General features: G+C 39.1%; 1 protein-coding gene across 5 annotated transcripts in view; it reads left to right on the forward strand.

Moving 5' to 3' along the window:
• Positions 1-237: 237 nt before the first annotated feature.
• The window catches only part of LOC115769502 (formin-binding protein 1-like), a 35,732-nt gene continuing 16,386 nt past the window's right edge, over positions 238-19,583 (forward strand). For 3 of the 5 annotated variants that reach the window (XM_030714324.1, XM_030714326.1, XM_030714325.1), the window contains exon 1: positions 238-901. In XM_030714324.1, coding sequence (XP_030570184.1) covers positions 878-901 — 24 coding nt within the window. In that variant the 5' untranslated portion in view covers positions 238-877. The remainder of the gene's footprint in view (positions 902-19,583) is intronic. The other 2 variants (XM_030714322.1, XM_030714327.1) reach the window with 1 other exon arrangement.

Genomic DNA, 19,583 nt, shown 5'->3' on the forward strand with positions numbered 1-19,583 from the left:
GCTGTGTGCGTGTGTGTGTGTGCGCGCCCGCGCCCGTGTATGAGTGTGTGTGCGAAATTATGTAAAAAACAACAATAGGCACATTTGCCTATTGTGAGCTCTGGCGTCGAATTGTTTTGTTGTTGTAGCCATTGCGGTTCGTTGTTTGGCAGCGGTTAAATTGAAAATTAAAACTAATGGCAAATTTAATTAAAGAGAGGCGCGCGCGCGGCTTAATGTGTTTAATATTTTAATGTATCGAAAGTCATAAATAAATGATTGCTTATACGTTCCAATTGACTATCGCACTCTCCCAATTACGAAATGCAGCCTTGCTCTCAAAATCGCGTCTTATCTCTCTCTCTCTCTGTCTCCGTCGCGAGGCTGCAGCAAATGCCAGTGCACGAAAATTTTCTTGACGTCAGCAGCGGCGTCGGCGGCGGCCGGTTTTATTTGTTGCTGTTGTTCGCTTGAAAACGATTGGCAGCACTTTTTAGAGTCCTATACCCGTTCCCATTCCATAAACGAAATTCCTTAACCATTTGATCTACCTGCCGTTGCCGCTGCCGCAGCCGCAGCCGGCGTCGCCGCTGCGCCTGTGGACACGTCTGCATTAAACGTTGCTGGAAACGCAGAGTATTGGAAATTGCTCTCTTTTCGTTTTGTTGTCGTTTGTTCACAGGCAATTAGGCGAACAGCAAAGGCAACGAAAACGAAACAAAATTCTCAGTTTCTATTCTTTTTTTTATTTTATTTACCTTACTCCATGTTTCGCTGTTGTTTACAACAATAATTATAATAACAGTGGCAAACGGATCAAGCAAAAGCAGCGCAGCAGCAGAAACTGGCAGAACCAGAAAACGCAGCAGCAGCAGCAGCGCCAAGCTCCAACAACAAAATGAGTTGGGGTACTGAGCTATGGGTAAGTTTATTCTTCTTCTTCTTGTTCTTCTTCTTATGTTATTGTCTTTGTATATCTAAAGCAAGCTATTGTAGTTTTTTTTTGTACGTAAAGCTCAAAGTGCAAGCGTATATTTTATGCGTTCTCTTGCGGCTGCCCTCTCTCGCTCTCTCGCGCGCGCTTCCCTCTCTGTGTATCTCTCTTGACCAACAGAACACGACTTAAAAAATACTGAAAACTGGTTTTGCGTGTTTTATGTAAATTGCGGCCCGCAAGCGTGGAATTCTACTTGTTGTTGTTGCTGTTGTTGTATTATAATTTTTTATTTTTGGGTCCGTTCCAGGCAGCCGTCAACTGATTTTATTCTTAACTGTTTTTCCATGGCCTCCTGTCGCCATTTGGCACACAGCTGTTTTTTTTTTGTTTAACTCGTTGCTGACACGCCCGTTTAGCGTCTTACCTGAATACCGCCGTCGCCGCCCCCAACGCTGCACGCACTCAAATCTGCTGCTTCAGCTGTGGTCGCGCTGCGGAGATTGTGGGGAAAGGGGGGAAGGGGGTGTCTATAATTTTTTTAGTTTTTGCTTTACAGTTCGATGCGATTTCTTTTCATTTCTATTCGTTTTTCGATTTCGATTTCAATTTTGGGGGTAGTTTTTGCGACAGCCGGCAGCACACCCTCAAACTCTCTTCATCGATATGTAGGTGTGTGTGTGTCTGTGTGTATGTGCGTGTGTGCAGCTGGTAAATTTGCCATCGCAGCAGCTTTGCTGCTCTCTGCCAGGATAAAATTGCATGTCTAGACGTTCGCAGTCAGATTTATCTACTATTAGCATTCATCCCATGTTTCCGCATTTTGATAGTTTGTAAAGCTTGAACCCAACTAAAGTTGAGTATTTCGTTTGGATTTTGGATTTAAGGAAGCAATTTGAACAAATACATATGTATGATAAATGTGATATAAATATGTACCAGGGCTGCATACTTAAAGTTATTTATCTCAAGTTCAGTTCAACTCCGAGCTTTAGGTTCGGTTCGTGAACTTGTTCTTGCACATTCTTGGCTTAAACCAAAACCGGTAAAAGGGTTAACACTAAGAGCCTTGATTTAAGTAATTTAATCGAAATCAAAAATGGATTTTCTAATTTGAAATCCGCTTTGCCTTCTTTCACCTTTGCGAGTGAAATTTCCAAATAAATAGTTTTATAATAAAAATGAATTTATTAATTCACTTGTAATGAAGCTTTACGATAATTTCACATTCAAATTACATTTGATTCCACATTTTTGTTCTGCCTTTACCTATTATGGTTGAGGCATTTTCTCCGAGTCATCCATAAATTGAAAACTCAAACGTTGTTCATTGTTGTTGAGAATAAAAATCTGTAGCTACTGTGGCCAATAATTGTTTATTTTTTACCATAAACATTTCAACATTTGCATAAATAATTTACACGCAAATATTTGGCCGAGTGAAAAAGAGTGAAAAAAATGATTTCTTTTGTTAGAAATAGAAACAAATCGCATTTTGCATGTTCATGCATGGAAAGTGTAAGCAGAGTATTAAATACATTTAATTGATTACGACACGTAAACGAAAATATCGTTATTTATAATGCAAATTGCAAGCTTAAAGCCGGGCTAATAAGCGGGTCAATTGCGAGGCCTGCATAAAAATAGAAATAACTATAAAAATAAAAACCAAAAACCAAACCACGAACTGAAGCCAAAGCCGAAGCCAATTTCAGCGCCAGTCAACTAAAATAAAAAAAAAACAAAAAAAAATACAACAAACTTTCTTTGCATTTTTTGCTGCGCTTCTTTTTATTTGATTTTATTTTATTTTATTTTTTATGCACAAAATTTTCACTTTAATTAAATTTAAAGCATGCGCCGCCGTCTTCGAGTCCATTAAAAATCTTGAACCCTTGCATATGCAAAAAAGCTCGAAAAATTAAATCAAATAAAATGGTAATAAAAACCGTCGTTATTTTTGGTGAATTTCCTTTACATTTCTCTATTTTCTATACTTTATTTGGTTCGTTGACGCCCTCGTCTAAACGTTTTCTCTCTCTTTCGCACGCACGCTCTAAAAATAGTCGTCTGTCATTTTATAAAGAAAAGGGGGGAGGGGGGACGCGGTCTAGTGGAAAACCTTCCCGCTCTGCGCTGAGTATTTTTATTGCGCTGCTGCGTTTTGTTGTCATTACCTATATAAAGTTTTGGATTAGTGTCCGGAATTTCGAATCGATAAACATTTGTCAGCTCAGGTGTATGAGAAAAACGATAAAATGTCAAGCGTTTAAATTTAGTCAAAACAAGAGTTTAGAGGCAAGGTCACACTTTTAATTACGAAGGTGTAGATATATGTATACCTATCCTGGCTGACTGTGTGGGGAAATTCCATTGTGTGAAACTTACTTCAAACTCATTTTCAAAGATTTACCTTTTGTATTCCTCCCTGGTGGAAATGAGGCAAAACTAGAAAAGATAGAAAATGGATAGAAAATGCAATAAAAAGTTGTTCTTATAAGGAAAACCTTTGTATAGGTACATATATTTTCTCATTTCTTAATATGCTTTTTAGTGTTATTTACGATACAAAAAAACTGCTTGTGCCTTCCATATTTGCACAAAATGTCATGTGTTTTATTGCGAGTCAAAATTGATTAACTTCCGACTAATGTACCACATAATAATATAACACTTGAGTCTGGGATCTGCGATGATATTGTACATCTGTTATAATCTTCGACAAATCGTAGTTAACTTTTATTTCTTGTTTAAAGCAAAAAAAGAACCGGCGATTTCTTGAGTATTTTATCAGCTGCTTTCGTTGTTTATTGCAGCTGTTTGCTATCAAGCTTTGATTATTTTTAAAAACTTAACAGATTAAATAATATCATGATTCATTTTATAGCTCTACTCATTACGATTATTTCTTGCTTTTTGAGTATTCCTGTGACTTTTTAATGCATGCGTTATCAGTTTGTGCCCGTGTTGACTAAATTTATGTGTATTTCGTAATTGTTAATCGTTTCGCATCTTCGTATCTATTTGTTGTGGCGGGCACTTGTCTCCAGCTGTCCCCCTCCCCTCCCCCTCCCCCTCCCCCGCCGAGATCACTTGTGCTCGTGCAGCTCCTTCAGACTCTCCCATCGAATCGACTCGATGCTCAATGCCATTGTCGTCATTGTTGTTGTTTTCCAGAGATCAGTGTAAATAATTTTCTTGTTGTTGCAGTTTTTCAATAGGTTTTCTTGACACTGAAATCGAATGCAATTAGCTAAAACATAACTGCAACAATTTTGTGTTGTCTGCGTGTTGTTTTTAGCGATTTTTAGCTTAATGTTTAATAACAAGAGCATTTCGAGCTAAAAATAAACTCTAGACAAGAACAGTTTTTATGGGCTTTTCGAATGACACACATGTATCTAAAGTCTTAAAAAAAAGCGACAAGAACTCGGGCTCGTATATCTTTTAGCAGTACCAATTACTGTTTGCAGTCGGATCGTTAATTTACCTAACGTGTGCGCCATAATTAAAATTCTGGCACCCCACCCCCCCACACACGCACACCCCTTGTCCCGCACACACACACACACACACAACACTTGCGACCCCATCGCTGCAGCTGCCAATTAAGGCACAAGACGTGGTCCGGGGGGGCGGCACCGGCGGCGATTTATGCGCTCAAGGCCAAGTTGTCAAGTAACGCATTTCGATTGCAGATTAGACACAATTTCTTTGGGGTCGCACCCCAAGTGCAAATCTCCTTTGTTGAACATCCCATCGATTTGGCAGCAGCAGACCTTCAGACCAAGCTGGAGGACAGCTTCTTGGCGCCTGTCTGCAGCGGAAAATTCGCAATACGCTTGTGCGTGGCATTCGGCCAGGACTTTCGCCTTGGGATTTGCAAGGATATGGCATTCGAGCCACGCGACGGGTGGTTGCAAAAATGCTCGATGATTTCATTGCATCCGGCGGGTTTTCCTTGACATTTCTCTTATTTATTTATTTATTTTATATTTTTGTTAGATTTAAGACGCAACTCACGTTGTCCAAGGGGTAGAAATATATTATTAGATTTTACGCAAGAAACACCCCATGAAAATGGGCAAAGGAAATCATGGAGTTTAAGGCATAAAATATAAAAAATATTCTAAGATTGCTTAGGCGGCATTTTTCGATCATTTTTGATGCCTATCTAAGAAGCATTTTAAGTTTCGATCCATATACAAATTCAAGCCGTCTTCGCTGAGTACCTGTGAGAGTACCTGTGAGAAAAGACAATGCATCGCAAACTCTCTTTGTCTCCCTCTCTCTGTCTCTCTGTCTGTCCGCTCTTTCTCTATCTCTCGCTCTTCTCGAGCTGCGTTCGATGTTAATCTTTTAGTCTATAATAATTGCGAATTCCGCTCACATTCTCCAATTGTAAAATAAACCGAGTTGTTGTTGTTGTTGCACTCGCGTTGTTGTTCTTGTTGTGGCTTTGTGGTGTCTGCTGTCTGTTGTCTTTTGATTTCAGTAGCCTTCAGGCTTTAGCTTGTGCTGCATGCATATTAAGCAGCTGCCGCTGTGTCTGCCGCTGTCTCTTTATCTATCTCTTTCGCTGTGTATCCATCAGATACATTTGGCCAATGCGCTTTATATGCAAATTGTGACCGTTGCCATTCAAAATTGCGCCGGCGCCTGCCTTTGCACTTGCGACAACACACATTCCTATATGGTTATATAGTATGCCATATACTTGCACTCGTATGGCATATTTGTGGTAAAGCGTTGATAAGCCCAGACGTTCTGGACATCACATTTGCTTATATATATACACATTTTAATATATATATTGTTCTTTAAAGAGCACGCATTTCCTTTGCAAGTTATCGCTTGACCAACTTTTTTCGAGGCAGCGATAAATGCGTAACAAATCAAAAACAAATTAAATGAAAACAATAAACAAATATTTCAACACACTTTTTGGCGCTTGAAATTACTTTTTGCCCAACCATTTGCAACTGATAAACAAACAATTTGAATGCAGCGAATGTTTTTAATACCCTGTTTCCATTATAAATGTGTAAAAAGGGTAACATAAAGTTGTGCGAATCTGTGTGACACACAAAAGAGATGTCTTAGCTTGAAGTTATATAAGGATAAACTAGACTGGGATAACTACTTAAACTAAATCAGAGGCTAGAGAGTAAAAAGTTCGACTTTAGCTCCTGCTTCCATATGTTCCGAATGTTGCTTTAGCTTGAATTGTATACGACTTTATTGTACTTTCCTGCTGACAGGATTTGTAGATCCTAAAAAGCACTCTCAACTAGAGCACTTAGTTTCTATTTGCTTATGTTTTTGGTTAACTTTTTTCTTCTGATTTGCCCTGTGAGTGTTTGTATGATTAACACCTATGAGCCACTCCCCGCTGCGGCAAACAATTTAATTTGTTTAAACTTTATGCGTCATCGCATAGCTGATTTGTTTTCTGTTTTATAACTGAGTGTTGCGCATTCTTTCTCGTCTTTTTGGTCAGCATCTAAGGCTGATTCATATTGTAATTTTCTATAGGGTTATGGCTTCTAGATTTTATAAGGCATGCACGCATTTCCGCTTCATATGTGTAATATATGGATGCGTCAGGGAATGTAAGAAACTTATCAGTAAATCGGTTGGGGCTTGTGTGGACTCTGACTAAATGAAATGAACCTGTTGCTGGTCATATAAATATATACATACACACTAAAACATATATACAACACACACTCGCCCAAATAGAAGGTAAGCCGTTTGACTTTATTAAATTTGTTGGCGCTTTTATCGAGAGTTGTGCCTTATCGCCGCGCTTCATATGACCTACAACAAATAATGATAATAAAACGTTTGCAGTGCTTGAAAAACGATAGACAAGTGGAGAGATTATGTCATGTTTTACAACACTCAACTGCGAACAGTATTCATTGGGAATTATAATTTAATTTTGTATATCAAATAACTCCTTTTTACATTTTGGCAGGCACATAGGCCTGAAAAGGCGACAAGTCGAGAGTTTATATCGTGTTTTACAACACTTGCTTTAACACGATAGTCAAATCGAGAATTTATTTCGTGTTTTACAACACTCAATTGTAACAAGAACTCATTAGGAATTATAGCCTTAAGTAAAGTATATCAAATAACTCAGCTATAAATTTTTGGTTGCACGCGATAGCTCGAACATATATCTATATTTTGTTTAACTTTGTACGCTATCTTGCCACACACACACATACACACACAAGTATGAATACATACTGACAGCGATATGAGCAAAGGTTAATAAGCAAATATTAGTTGGATATTAGATACACAACGTCGTGACAGGTAACTTTTAGAATACTTTTTTTTTATTCATATTTTGTGTATTTTTTGTGGCCCAAAGGCCATAAGCAAAGCCAATTAATGCTGGGGCTTCAGCTGCAAAGCGTTTCAACATGGCCATGTTGGGGTGTGGTTGCAAAAAAAAAAAATAAAATAAAATAAAAATGGGCAACTCACGCGTGTTTAATATGGTCAGGCATTCCTGGGCGTTTCAAGATTTATTTTCAATAATTAAAAATACCAAAATTATTTATGAGGCAAACAAAATAAGAAGGAAAAACAAAAGAATGCTGTTTTTTTTTGTATACTTGTGAATTTATGCAAATAAATGTACGCGGCTTTGCTGATAAATTTAGTTATATAAATAAATACCAATACTCTTACTTAGAATTGCCGCATTGATAAGCACTGCAGAGTTCTTATAAAGTGCTACAGGCTGGACTTCATATGTTTGTTCTATTATTAAACTCTTAGCTGTAAGCTTTTCAAAATTATATTAATTACTTGTGTGAATAATGTGTCGTATGCATATAATTCATTTACGCCTGAGGACTTTTCATGCTGCGACATGTGGCTGCCACACGGCCAACGGATATTAAAGAACAAAGCAGCCCTTGCCAAATGTGAGGCCATTTTTTGCAAATCGGCGACAAAAATCGACCACAAATCACTTGAGAAGGAGAGCGTGAGAGGGAGAGAGATAGGGAGAGCGGGAAACAGATGGCAGCCACCCTCGAGCAGCTGAATCAGAAATTCACTTCCAATTTCAACTGTTGGCTGCTGCACTTGACATCAAGTGGACAAGTGCCAGGAGTCAGGGCGCCCAATTCCTTTGTTTAGCCACGTTTCTGACACATTCAAAATGCGAATGCTCTAATTTCAGCTTGCAACACGTTTTCGCCGCACAGCAACACGTTTCATTATCTGCTTGACAGTTGACGAAAAGCTTTTCCTTTTTGAGTCATTTCTCTGCCCAGTTCCGACTTTCCATAATCTTGCTGACTCACCCACACGCAAAAGGGGGTGATGTGGTGCACCCTCGGTTGGCAACGGGGCAACCCGCCAACAGCTGTTGGCTGTATGACTCACGGGCACAGCTGACATTCTAAGGGCGGGCCGCGTGGGTGGCTTTGTTGTTTTGTTGTTTATTCACCCCCTCAGATCTCGGTGGCTGGCAGACAAACCCTTGTCTATAAAATTGCGGCAAAATGCTTGATTATGATGTTTGCTTAATGCTGAAAGTGGAAAAGTATTCTATTTAACGATGCACTAACAAAAAATATCCACCATATAAGGAGTTTGCGACAGACAAGTGTCAATTAATAATTAAAGTCTATGTTTGGTATATATAAATTTTAGTTAGAAAAGCGAGCTGCTTCTTGTCTTTTTATTAAAATAAAATGCTCAGTCAAGTCTTGCGAATGCAAGAACTTACTCATGGTTTTCGCTCAGTGCAGTGGAAGCTGCCGCAAGCTTTGGGCTTTGCACAGAAAGCTCTCAAATATATATTATGCCCCAGGCAAGTTCAAAGGCAATAGCATAAGAGCGAAAGAGAGCGTCAGGATGTTTCCTTTGTTGTGTTATGTATACTTGATGCATGTGTGTGTATGTGTGTTTGTGTGTGTGGGTGTGTGTTGACAACTCATCATAAAATGTGATGTGAATGCGTTTTTGAGCGCGCGCTTTGAAATAAAGACTGAATGTAAATATGAGCTCTACCTGGCCAGTTCCTTGCTTTTGCAATCGCCTTGGCCTGGCCGGGTCTTTGTCTTTGGTTCGCGCCCTCCTTTTTGGCCAAACAGCTGCCACACCCCGCCAACAAATTAGCTTCATTTCCTGTCACATGACATGCCCGAGGCTTTAACCCTACCAAAATTCAACGCCTGTTTTTTTCTTTCCGTTTTTTGTTGATGTTATTCATAAATATTTAAAAGGCATACGCAAATTGTTTGGGACATGGCTGTGTGTTTATACCCTTATATTTTATAATATTGTCAAGAATTGTGACGAAAACTCTGATTTCCAGTTCTTATTTATGATGAGTCTATGAATCCGGAATAAACCAGAAGATATCTTAAGAAGAGCTAATTATTCTGTGAAAAACGTTATATTTGCAGAAGATATCTTGCAAGAGTTCGTCTTAAACGGGTTTTCTTATAGTTTTTCATATATTTACATATAGTCTGATAGTCTGCAGCTGTAGATGGTTTAGATATGAATATGTAGGGTATTTAAACTGCATCAACTGGAAACTAAGTTCTCTCTTGTTTTGGTCGTGGTACGGCTTGCAAAATCTCCAGTCGAATTATTTATTTATCTTCATTTTGTTTTTGGGCTTTATTATTTTGCTTTTCGTGCTGGCGTGGGCAAGTTGTGTGAAGGAGTCGCAGCTAACGGAAATCGTTAAATGCTTTTGAGAGCAGGCGCAGATAAGCGGCAAGCTGAGGCAACAAGCTGCATGTTGCTGCAACATGTTGCCAGGCTGTCTGTCATCTATATTTTGCAACGATGCCAACGAACTCATTTAAAAGCCAGCATGGTGTTGTTTTTGTTTTCTTTCTGTGCATAAAGAAATCGATTCTTTCGGGGCCGGAAGGGCCGCACAACGAGCTGGGCGAGGGGCGGGGCTGAGCGCCGCAGCGTGGATCGCGCACGTAGCCGGCTACTGGGCACGATCAGCGAAGTGCTTGACTCATGGGCCGGTCCGGCCAGAGCCATATTGTACGTGGCATAAACACAAATGAGGTCGCTTTCAGTTTCTGCACATAACTGAATCACTCGTTCATAAAAACGCAACGCGCATAAAGTGTAAGGAAACGCGTGCCACACGAGTGAAAGAGGGAGAGAGGGAGGTGTGGTCGGGGGGTGACTGTGTAATTTGGTGATGGCATTTGCCATTGTCTACCCCTTTTGCTGCTCTTTATGACAATTTGAAATAAAATGCATCAATCATTGAATGGTGCACATTAAAAAATCTCATTGGCTTTGTTTTGCCAGCGCGTGAGAATTGGCATTGATATAGCCGTTCATAATAGCTGGGCATCATCATGGACTACGGGTTTTAGTTTGCGTTTGTGTGCGTGAGTCCGAGTTGCGCAGAGCAGCAGCTTTGGCTCTGCTTGCGGCACACTTTTTGCCGCAAATTGTGGCAAAGTCGAAATAAGTCAAGAGTCTGAGACGTGTCTTGCCGACTTTGTTGCTGCTGCCTCGCCACTCCGACGTGGCATAATAATATTAAAACTTCACTTGGTTCATACAAAAAAAAAGAGAAAAACGTTGCTGGGCGGACAACAGACGGGCGACGACAGCGACCGACGGCGACGGCGACTGCGACGGGCATAAAAGTTGCGCGTTGTTTGCTGCCAGTGGAGCAGAAGCAGGCAGTTGTTGGGCGTGGGGTGTGGAGCGTGTGGGGCAGGCGCAAGAAGTTGTTGCACAGTTGTTGCCGGTGCATTGCACTCCATACGAGGCTGTCATTGTGGCAGCTGCCTCAGCTGCCAACTATTTTGCATCACACAGACACACACACACACTAATGAGTGTTGCAAGTGTTTGTGCGTGTGTGTGTCCTGGGTCGTGTCATGCAACTCGCTGCACACGTCGTCTTCATCGTTGTCGTCGTCGTTGTCGCCTTGTGATAATGCCATTATTCTATGATGGTAGCGTTGATTTCACAGCAGAAGAAGCAGAACAACAGCAGCAGCAGCAACAACAACAACAACAACAACAACGACAACAACAACAACAACAGCAACAACTACAACAGCAACAGCAACAACTATTACTCAAAGTAGATGTAGAAGAAGTAGAAGAAGCAGCAGAACATTGACTTTGAAGTTGTAGCCAATGGGGAGTCGGTAAACTATGTGATGCATAGCGAATTTCTAATTAAAATATGTTAATCCAAGCAGAATGATAAATCAATCGATTAATCAAGCGATCGATTATATTTAATCAATTGCGACATGTGCTGCATAAATGATTATTGGGCACACAAATTGGCGGCTATAATTGAGTCGACTATCAGTTACTTTTGGATGAATGCTCAGGGAGTAAATTAACTAAGATAAGAAAGATAGATAGAAAAAGTTTAATTATATTGGTTAAAGTTCGAAGTTAATCCAAGAAGAGTGTAAACATTCATTTGTTGACATGGGAAAAGTAAAAAAGTGTTTTGTTATAGATGAAAATCGACCAATAGATAAGTTAGCGATAACCCCTCTATATAGTATATAATACTTTGCATACATTTCTTTCGTTTATCTCCATTGTTTTTCCCGGACTTTTGGCCTTTACAATTACATATTCAATTATTCTTCATTTGTGGTAGGTTGTCGAAATAATTTCCATTTAAATTGCTAACGTAACTCACTTATTCCCAACTTTGTAATTTTCCTCTGTATGTTCATTAACTTTCTTTCTCTCTCTCTCTCTCTCTCTCTCTCTCTCTCTCTCTCTCTCTCTCTCTCTTTGTCTTTCTGTTTGCTTTCCAGGTAAGTTCAATCTTCACAATTAATCAAGCCACGTGAGTCGTATGCACCAGCTGCCATTCCATAAACACATTTGCCATTTCCCAGTTTATAAACAATGCGCGGGGCAGCTAGTTGAAAGAAGCAGCAGCAAGTATCGGCCTTTAGCTGCGTTCTTTGCCGGCATTGCAATTGATGCGTTTATTTTTATAAGCCTTTAGCGCATTTATTATAAACAAAATACATATATTTTCAAGCGCTCGATCCGAACAATGTTTATAAGTCTCCAGTTGTTGTTGTTGTTGTTGTTGTTGTTGTGTTTATGTTAACATTGACTGCTAGCCGAATGAGAAGAGGAAGACACCGCATAGGCATCTATAGCCACCCACTGAAACTGCGCCGCGTTCAATTCGTTTTAACTTCTTGACGCATTTCCGTGGCATTTCACTGTTTTCCTTGATTTTCTATTTAGTAAACAGCACGTCGCAATCAGAGCTCTTCCAGCTCAGGCCACAAATATTTCGCCCATTTGAACTGAAAGGGCAGCTGGCTAACTTTTACTTATGTATCGAATTGAAATAACGCAACAGTTTTGATATATGATACATAAATACATATGTACGATTGCAATGCATTCAAAATTCTCTTTATATGCCATATGTGGAAGTGTTTCCGCAGCTTGTTTTGGCACTTTCAGTTTTATGCGTGTATTCCCCCTTCTGTTTTATAAATTTTATATATGTCTGAGTATATACACATAAATATATATGTATATATGCGTTAATGCTCATGCATTCGCTTTATTGTCTACTTGACGAGCTGACTAATGAAGCTGCAGCCCTCCTCCCTTTCTCTCACTTGTTGGGATTATTCATCAGCATAATTAACATTACAAATCATAAAACGTCATGCGGCCAGTCAATTTGCATTTCCATTGTTTATCATAGCAACAACAATAACACACAACAACACTAAATTTGTGTTCATAAAAGATTTGTTGTTGTTTGTTTTGAAAATTATTTATGCATTCTATGCCCAGCTCTTTCATAATTTTACGCATCGCATATCGCAGAGACAGGTGTAAACCTGTTTATAAGGTTAAGACTCTACAAACTCTAGTATATCTTTCATACAACTCTGACTGCATATTAAAGTTTTGCTTTTTTCGTTTTTCGATTTGATTTGAATTTTGTGTGCATTTCTTGGGGAGAGTCTGCTTTGGAATCTGTTTGCCTGAATTCTTTTGTTAATTTGCGAAAGTGAAAACTGTTTTTTTTTATAGCTCTAGCCAGCCACAATTAAGTTTAATAACACAAATAAAATGCAAATTAGGCAACGAAACACAGAAACAACATACAAATAAAAGCAACTGTTGGGTCATAAAAAATTAACATATGAAAATTTTGTTTGAAGAGCGCTTCGAGAATCTCTTTTGCTAACGGTAGTTTAAATGCATTCTAACTGTTGTTGCAGCTCTTAAGTTGAGCCCGAAACTTCTAAGAATTCCCGACAAAAGAATTCTTTTAAAAAATGTCTATATTAGGCCTATCTGAAGCATAAATTTCCAAGCACAAATGTTGCTGATGACAGGTTTTTTTTAAGTTGTGGAACTATTTGAAGAACATTTTCTAGAAGACTAAGACTGACAGGTATTCGAAGTTGAAGAACCAAGTATTTGAAGAATAATGACAGTAAACAGTATATTTACCTAAGTTTTATATAAAATATATTGTGATTGTTTTGAAAGGTAAAAATATTCAAGCAAATGTATAAATATTTTTGATGACTAAATCAATGGAAAACAAAATTTTCCTAACTATATATACAAAAATACACAAATGTATTTATATAGACGGCAGCCAAATGGCCACTTGGAAAATGTTTTACATATCAAAAATAAGCAAAGCACTTGGCTAACGTTTTTCTGCACACCCAAAAATCGCCCACGCTACAAGGCCTCAACAGCCGGCGAAAAATGAAGAGAAAACTAGAGAAAAATAGTGAAAAAGAATTCACTCGAGATATAAAAAGATATTCATAAAAATGATTTGAAATGCGGCGTTTGTTGCTTCGTTCATAAATCGTTTCGATTTTTATTGTTGTAGGAGGCAGCATTTGGCAATAATTGTTATGAAATCGCCAACACTCCGCCTTCCCTCTCTATCTCTGCCTCTCTCTCTCTCTCTCTCTCTTTCTCTAAGTGCCTAGTTTTGTTTAGCAAGTTTTGCAGACGTTTCATTGTCCGGTGATCATTTTCAATTTTTCCAAAAGGCGTTGTTCAAACGCCAAGCGTTGGAATTGAACCAGGCCAAAAAACAATGGCACAGCCCCAGACGGACTGACGGGACTGGCACTTGGCGCTAAAACTCGTTTAGCCGTTTGATGATGGAGTTGCAGGCAACTAAGTTAGACTCTTTCTCCGCCCCGCACACCCCTGCCAGCTTGTGTGTGTGTGTTTGTGTGTTTAACGTCGGCAAGCAGCTGGAACAAACAGAAAATCTCGGCTAAACAATGGCAAAGTCCGCTTGCCGCTAGCTGCTCGTTGCACTCAACCGTAGGAAACTGAAAATAAGAGAGAGAGAGAGAAAAAAAAGCAAATACAACCGCGAGCAATTGAAACCAGAATTTCGTTTGGTTTAGATTTTCACTTTTGCGGCTGTCGGTCAATTACCAACCCTCCCGCCTCGCACGCTTGCCAATCATTCAGTCAGTGAATGTTGCGCCTGGGCCTGGAGGTGGAGGCGTCTGTGCCATCTCCTGCACTTGGATCGCAGCCAGCGGCACGTGTTCACAGCAGCAGCTGCCTGGGCCAATTTTCGCTTTGTTCTAAAGCGCGCATATTACTGGCATTTCACTCGCTTAATTGAAAGCGTCTCTGGCCCAGCCAATTGTCCACACTGATTAGCAGGCAGTTGCTCAGCTATTGCAAAATTGTTTTTTTTTTTTTCAACTTGTTGCAGATCTGATTGGAGCCGAGTATATGCAAAGCTGTTGTTGGCCATAATTATGTGCAGTGGGTGAAAACTTTGGAGAGCATTCAAAATTGCTCAAAATGCAAACACAACAAATACTCGGTCTGAAAGATTTTGCTCTAAGGTTATTCAATTTATTGCAAATATTAATAATTAAAAAAAACAAAATATTATTTGTACTGAAAACCATAAAACGATTAATTTTTCTTTTTATTCTACTAATAATAATAATGTATGCTAATGATATATATATTTTATATAATCTTTATTAATTAATTTTTTTTTATAGTCTTTTATGATAATATTGTATATATTTTAAATACAATTTTTAATAATTTCATTTCTATTTATATATATTTTCAAGTCAATCTTCTATTCTATTTAATATTATTTATTTATATTCAAAGCAACCAGAAAAAATAACAAAACCGTAAAACTTTTACAGCTTTAAATGCTTCATTTAAAATACTTTTTTTTTAAATAAGCTTAATTGAAGCAGCTTAATTATCATGTAAATCTTGTTCTTTCTGTTGTTGCTGTTGTGACTGTTGCTCTTGTTGTTGTGGCATTTGGGACATAACTTAAGTTAACATAACTTTTGGCTGCTTCCTCAGCTAAAACTCTCTCACGTTCATGCAGCTGGCGAATGTCGTAGCCAATTTAACCTTTTGAACTGACCAAAGAGCTCAGCTGAGGCAGCTTGTGACGTCAGTTGTCAGTTGTGGTCGGTCGTGGCCGTTGCATGTCTGGAGTAGCACATTGTTTTTGTTGTTGTTGTTGCTGCTGCTGCTGCTGCCTGCTTGTTATTAATTGACTTTTGAGTTGACTCGACCGGGCGAAATGACAGCGTTTAATTTATTGCGCATACGCCCCGCTGTCTATGGCAGCCCGAAACTTTAGGAAAAAGTGTGAGACAGAGCTAGAGGGAGAGGCAGGGCGAGACGAAGAGAGCGTGGGGAGTGCAGCACCCACAATTTCCATGGCTGCAGCTGCTGCTGCTGCGGAAGCTGCTGCTTAAGGAAGTCGCAGCTGAAAGCTGCAGTCAATTGTGTGAGGTGTGAGGCGTCTGTCTGCCAGGAAGACTCGAATTGCATTTTCATGGCTCATAAATATTGCATTATGGCTCACAGTCACTCACTACTCACATACTCATGTGTTCTCTGTCAACAGGCGTTGAGTGTTTGACTATGTGTATACCCTGTGGTTGCATATATATACAAAAGTAAACGTGCTCTTATTGCTGTTATATTGTTCTGAGAATTTAAATATTTGAAGAACTTTATTTACAAAATTGCTTGCATTGTCCAATATTTTAACTTTAACTTAAGTACCCTATGATACCCCTTAAATTCTAAGGTAATAAAAATTTTAGCACAAGGCATAAAAATAGCAGAAAAATGCAGCGAAAGTTACGCACTGATTTTTTATAGTGCTGAGCATTTCCTCAACGCGAGAGATCTCAAATAAAATATTTAATTTGCTTTTGTTTATTTACTTTGTGGCATGTGAGAACAAGATTCTTGGCCCCTAGATAGCTATCCCTTTCTCTCTCTCTCTCTCTCGCTCTCTGTATCTCTCTCGCTCTCGGTCTCTCTCTCGCTATCTGCCTCTCTCTCTCTCTCTCCACTTGTCTTTCTTTCCAAGTAATAGTCTAGTATTCGCCTTTAGTTCTTTTGGCTAGTGACTCGCAACGCGTTTCGCTTTTATAATTGCCACCTTGTTTTCCACGAATCTGTTGCCGCTATCCGTACAATCAAAAGCGTATGTAAATACATGTATGTGAGAAGTTTAATTATAAGCCAGCAACAACAACTAATTACTTAGATATATGTATATCTATATGAAAACTATGTATGCCTCGGGCCTCTCGCCTTGCACTGCGCTCAGATTAATGATAACTTGAGTTGAGTTAAGAGCTGACTCTCCAGCGAAAAGACAACGAAGAAGAATAACACGAGTGCATGAGAAATTACTTACTTGGAAATGTTGTTCACTTTTTACGCCGCCTGCTCTAGTTAAAGCTGAAAAGTATATATAATAACATTGCATTTTTTGTCGTACAAGCAACGGAAATGCAACAAATTGTTGTTGTCTAAGCGCATGGCAACGAAAACGCGCTGCAAAAGCGAAACTATTGGCAAAGCTAAGCTTGGCCTATAAGTCCTGGCCAGTGTCTATTTATAGCTAAGATAGTCGTAGCTATTGAGATTGCTGCCCTGACCATGCCATGATCCTCTTTCTAGCCACATCTATATGGATTCTACAATGTCCGGGCCTGCATTGGGCAATGCGCATGCGCCACACGGTTCCAACAAAGTAGTTCAACCTGTTCGGCCGCTTTGCGACGACGGCCAAAAGAATGTGGCTGCGAATTTATAGCTCTTTTGCTTTCAACTTTACTACAGCCGGCTACGCAATGAAGTCTTCTTCAATATACATTTTTCTAGCTCTTCAACCAGCAGCAGCGGCAGCGGCAGCAACAGCTAGAAAATAAGTAAATTTAACTTTTCTAGCAATTTACGTGCAAGATTTACGCAAATATGTTGCGCCAAATGGCCATGCCACATAAACTAGCACTTGAGCAGGGGCAGACGGCAGCCCCGATAAATGCCAAACACATCAAATCTATGTAAAATCTGTATAAGTGTGTGCCAATAGCGCAAGCTTTAAAGTTTTTAGTTAATGTTTATAAATATTCCAAGAAATAATTAGAGATTATAAAGATGTATTTAAATAAAGTTAATTAACACATGTTCTTATATTTCTGATATATTTTAATTGGCATTTTTCTTTATGGTCTTGAATTTCTAGATTGTTTTAGTTTCTACAAGAATCGAAGAACTAATCTAATTTTTACACATATTGAAAATCTCTAATTGTATTTTGGGATATATAAGAAAGAAAATTGGAAAAAATATTAATATGGAAATTAAATGGCGAGCCATTTGATAAAGGAATTATTTTAGAGAGCCAGAGATTTAAAGGGGAAGTCTGAACTATTAACTCACACAAAAAACTCCTGTAGAATTTTAGTTCTTCTTGCTAAGTTTTTAGGCAAGAAAAAACTTTCCAAGACATTAAATCGATATCTGAACTTTCCTCCTTTGTTAAGATGAAAAGTATTTTATCTTTTCGATTGCTTTTAAGTTTTCTTAGTAATTCCTTCAGTTTTTGAGCTCAATGAAATGCATGTAGTGTATCTCAGCATTCGTGTCTTTAAAACAAAAGATCTTCCGTTTGCTTTACTTTGCATATGAAGTGGGACTTAACTATGTTGCGAGTTTAAGTGTCAGTCGGAGAGGTCCGTGGTCCGTGTTCCGTAGTCATTCAGTCATTTCTACAAAACGTTCATTCATTTATAACGTAGAGCACATCTGCTGGTAGGCTTTTGTCTTAGGTCTGAAGTCTTAAGTTGTTTGTTTTCTTCGTTTCTGTTGCTCAGCTTTTTTGCAGCTTCTCAATTAAGTTTAATGAGCACATGGGCATTTTCATAATTGGAGCAAATTAACTTGGATGGCGTTTGACTGAGGAGACGGGAGTTGGGGGCAGCGCGGTTCACTGCCGAATGCCTTGTGGACTTTATATAGATCACAGCATGATGCTGAAAAAAAGAGAAGCCGGAAGTGTTTGTTGGCCAACTGTTTGCTGTTTGCTTGACCAGCTGCCAATTGAAATAGTTGCTTGTTTCTTGAAACTTGCTCTTGTTGTTGTTGGGTACTTTGCAGGTACTTTGTACTATATCAGTCGAATTGTTTTTGCTTGTTGTTGCTGCACGCCTAATGAGCCGCAATTGTCAACGGGCTAGTTCTGTTTTGGCCAGGCCAACAGCGTTCAGCGTGCGCCAGTTTTTTTGCGCGTTGCGGGCACGTTTCGAGGTCACTTGGCCAGCGCGCAATCAGCATTAAAAAAAGCCACATAAATATCGCACTAAATATAACAATAACATAAATTTTTAATAAGCAAGCAAATCGGCGTTACTTCTTGTTCTTCTGCTCACGAAATGCGATTTGGCTATTTATTGAAATTCTTGGCTTATCGCGAAACACCAAAAGTGACTTTTGGGCCACTTTAAGCTGCGCTGCAACAGCAGCACTTGGCCAATTAGTTAGCATCTGGCTTTCAACATGAGCTGCCTGTTTGGCTATTTGACTGCTGTTACACATTTCAGCCACAAGGATTGGCATATGGAATTTTTGGTGAGTGCCAGCGAGGTGGCCACAGCAACAGCCACAGCGACAGCGACAGCGACAGCCACAAGAACTGCACCGCAGGTGGTTAACTGGCTGCTGCTAGTTGCATTAACGTGGCCAACCAGTTTGCAATTAAATGTCGCCGTTTAAATGTGCTTTGATTTTTGCATAACCAACCGCTGCAAACGACGTGTAAATGTGTGTGTGTGTGTGGACAAAAGTTGCTGGAATGCAAGCTGAGAAAGTACAGTCGTACGTTAAAGAACTTTAAGAACTGCTTGGAAGTGAGTAAAATTAATAAAATGTGCTCTTTATTGATATAAATTCAAAAGAATGTAAAATTTATGCTGAAGTGTAGAATGATCAAACGATCGAAAAGAAAATGCCAATATAAATGTGAATTGTGTGTTTCAAGAAGCGGAGGAATATTTTTCGTTACTTGATTTTCAAATATTTTTACTGATTCAAAATTCTATTTGAAATCAAAAATTAATTTAATATTGCTAAGCCGCCTTTCTTGTTGCCTATAAGCCAAATAAGTTATTACATTATTGTTGAAATAACAATCTTATTATGAAAGTTGAGCTGTTGCGTTTGGGCCATTCACGTGACCATCTCAAAGAATTGCATTTTTGGACATTGGCTACCAAATTTGACCAACTTTTGCTGCTGCTGCCGCTGCTTGGCTTCTGCAGTTGTGGCTAAAGTTAAAGTT

Source organism: Drosophila novamexicana, unplaced genomic scaffold (genome assembly GCF_003285875.2).
Source record: "Drosophila novamexicana strain 15010-1031.04,08,12 unplaced genomic scaffold, DnovRS2.1 tig00004554-arrow-pilon, whole genome shotgun sequence".
In the NCBI taxonomy this organism is placed as follows: domain Eukaryota; kingdom Metazoa; phylum Arthropoda; class Insecta; order Diptera; family Drosophilidae; genus Drosophila; species Drosophila novamexicana.